This window comes from Silene latifolia, chromosome 2 (assembly GCF_048544455.1).
Source record: "Silene latifolia isolate original U9 population chromosome 2, ASM4854445v1, whole genome shotgun sequence".
Classification (NCBI taxonomy): Eukaryota; Viridiplantae; Streptophyta; class Magnoliopsida; order Caryophyllales; family Caryophyllaceae; genus Silene; species Silene latifolia.
Genome location: NC_133527.1, coordinates 175,249,831 through 175,252,644, shown reverse-complemented (window position 1 = coordinate 175,252,644; position 2,814 = coordinate 175,249,831). Strand labels below are relative to the sequence as shown.

General features: G+C 38.1%; 1 protein-coding gene across 1 annotated transcript; it reads right to left on the bottom strand.

Annotated features, from left to right (window-relative positions):
- Nucleotides 1-766: 766 nt before the first annotated feature.
- On the bottom strand, nucleotides 767-2,306 carry LOC141641676 (secreted RxLR effector protein 161-like). Its single transcript, XM_074450331.1, has 2 exons — nucleotides 2,255-2,306; nucleotides 767-1,275 (listed from the first exon to the last, which is right to left on the bottom strand). Exons 1-2 carry the CDS (start codon nucleotides 2,304-2,306, stop codon nucleotides 767-769), a joined length of 561 nt encoding a protein of 186 aa, XP_074306432.1.
- Between the last annotated feature and the right edge of the window lie 508 nt (nucleotides 2,307-2,814).

The following is a 2,814-nucleotide window of genomic DNA, read 5'->3' as shown; positions in this document are numbered from 1 at the left end:
ATTCGTCTCAGCTAATATTATTTAATCGGCATTAAATAATCGTCTCATCAACACGTTGACTAACTGTTTAGTCAAATACATGGACTAACCTTTTAGTCATGTAAGGCATCAATGTGATTATATTTCCATAACCACATCTCTCAAACACGTCCTTTAGGTGTGACTTTTAGGGACCAGTTGATTACCGCCATCTGTATGATAATAACGTCAAACTTTCTAGCAAACCAACCGTTATTCGGAGGCCAATCCTTCACACTCTCGTAGGTGACCATCAAGTCTATCACATAGACCACCCAAAACAGGCTATGGAGTCATTAAGAGCATTATAAGCTCATCCTCACAACAATCAACGGTGGATTCGACAAGTCCTTCTCAATAGGACCACCCAAAACCTGGGCTTCAAATCCATTAAGAGCCTAAGCTCAACCTCACAACGTGCGTCATAGTATTGGAAAAGTGCGCACAAATATGAGTCTTTCCATGGCTTCGTTTGAACACAAGGTCCAGTTTTATCCGAACCGGGTTTCCACCATTAATTCCTCAACCAACCATAGGCTTAAGCCCCATTCCCCTCGACGTCTCAATGACCATCTTTCGGTTAAGTCCTTTTGTCAACGGATCAGCCAAGTTTCTCTAAGATCTTACGTACTCCAGAGAGAGTACTCCATTCTCAATCAAGTTTTTCACAAACTTGTGCCTTATACGAATATGTCTTTTTTTACCATTGTAAGTGTTGTTATTCGTAACACTTATGGCGGCTTGAGAATCACAATGTAGAGAGACATGCGGTGTAGCCCCACAATGGAATATCAACCAGTAAATTCCTCAACCATTCAGCTTCCTGTCCTGCAAGGTCAAGAGCAGTAAATTTGGCTTCTATGGTCGAACGAGCAATGCAAGTCTGCTTAGCAGACTTCGAAGACACAGTTGCTCCACTTAAAGTGAATATGAATCCACTTGTGGAACTTATATCATCATTAACTGTTACCCAGTTCGCATCACAATATCCCTCCAATACAACAAGGAACCTCACGTAATGCAATCCCAAATCCATAGTGCCTCTAAGGTATCTCATCAACCTGTTAAGAGCGTTCCAATGATCATCTCTAGGATTGTGAGTATATCGATTGAGTCTACTAACTGCATAAACTATGCCAGGTTGAGTACAGTTCATCAAAAGCATCTCACTCCCAATTATTTTGGCATACTCAGATTGAGAAACAGCCAAAGCATTATGTTTCTTCAATTGAACACTAGAATCATAAAGAGTTCTTACTGGCAATACATCAAAATAATTAAATTTCTTTAAAATTTTCTCTACATAGTGTGATTGTGATAAAGTAAAACCTTATTAAACTTTAACACCCAAAATCACATATACTTCACCAAGATCTTTCATGTCGAAATGAGAAATTTTCAGTCTTATGTGATTAATATGTGTACCCAAAATTAACATATCATCAGGGTGGTGATCGTAGTATGCTGGAATTGGACACTCTTCCTTTCTCGTCTCCAAAAAACCCTAGCCTCCATCAATCAAATCTGGGGCTTCCATCCACTATTGACCGATGCTAAGCCCCCCAAATATCTTTATTTATCAATTCATAATATGAAACTTTATAAATTAATCAATAAAAGTCGCCCTTTTGGTGAGATCCGTTTGTCCGTCTCTATTTTCAGAGTTTTTTCAGTCTTTGTCTTTCTAGGATTTAGTTAGAAATATAGATAAGAGCGTCTTGGTCGTTCCTCGTGTGGTGAAGATGCGGAAGATCAGTTTTGTAATGGATAGTTATATGAAATTACATATGTTGTCGATCTTTTGGTTGCGCTCAATTTGGTCAGATGAAATAGTCTCTCGTCAAGGCTCAAGATTCTATGATCCTCTTGTGAAAAGCTGTTTACGGCGATATGATAGAGGGTATGCTTTGAAGCAATTCAAGTTTATAGATCTTTCTGTGAACGAGATTTTATTTTATTTGGTTCTAGTTGAGTTGTATCCGGTCAAATTTGACACATATTGTAGATGTCGTATGACTATTTGTTAATGAATCGATCCTTTTTTTCAAAAAAAAAGTAACATATCATCAACATATAAGCAGATTATCACACAATCTGAATCAAACATTTTAGTGTAAACACATGCATCAGATCTGTTGACAATAAAGCCAAAACTAAGAATAATATTATGAAATTTCTCATACCATTGCTTTGGTGCTTGCTAAAGTTCATACAAAGATTTCTTAAGCTTACATACCTAGTGCTGTTGTCCTGGCACTACAACAAAAACGCATCATAATGATGGCCATTCTGACGGAAAAAACAAGCCGTCAGAAAAAACAGGATACTGACGGATATATGACGGAATTTCCGTCAAGACTCATTCTTGACGGAAATTCCGTCAGCTATATTTGGCGCGTTGACAAAGTCAATGGCGCTAAAATACATCTGACGGAATTTACGTCAGTTATTTTATTTTACTGACGGAATTTCCGTCAGATGCCTCTCAAACTCAAAAATGGATGACAGCTCATAAAAATTTGGTCAACTGACGAAAACTCCGTCAGTTTTTTGGAAATACTGACGGAATTTCCGTCAGATGCACTAGATATTTTGAAAATACTGTGCATCACAGCTGTCACAATAATTGACCAACTGACGGAAATTCCGTCAGTATTTCCAAAAAACTGACGGAAATTCCGTCAGTTGGTCAATTATTGTGACGTGTACAGAACCTGCATTATTGTTCCGATAAAGTAGGCCTCTGACGGAATTTCCGTCAGTTTTTTGGAAATACTGACGGAATTTCCGTCTGGA

Coding starts and splice junctions, on each gene's coding strand:
- LOC141641676 (XM_074450331.1), bottom strand. CDS start 2,306: ATGGCCATCATTATGATGCGTTTTTGTTGTAGTGCCAGGACAACAGCA. Junction 1,276..2,254: donor TGCCAGGACAACAGCACTAG/GTATGTAAGCTT, acceptor ATGTATTGCCAG/TAAGAACTCTTTATGATTCT.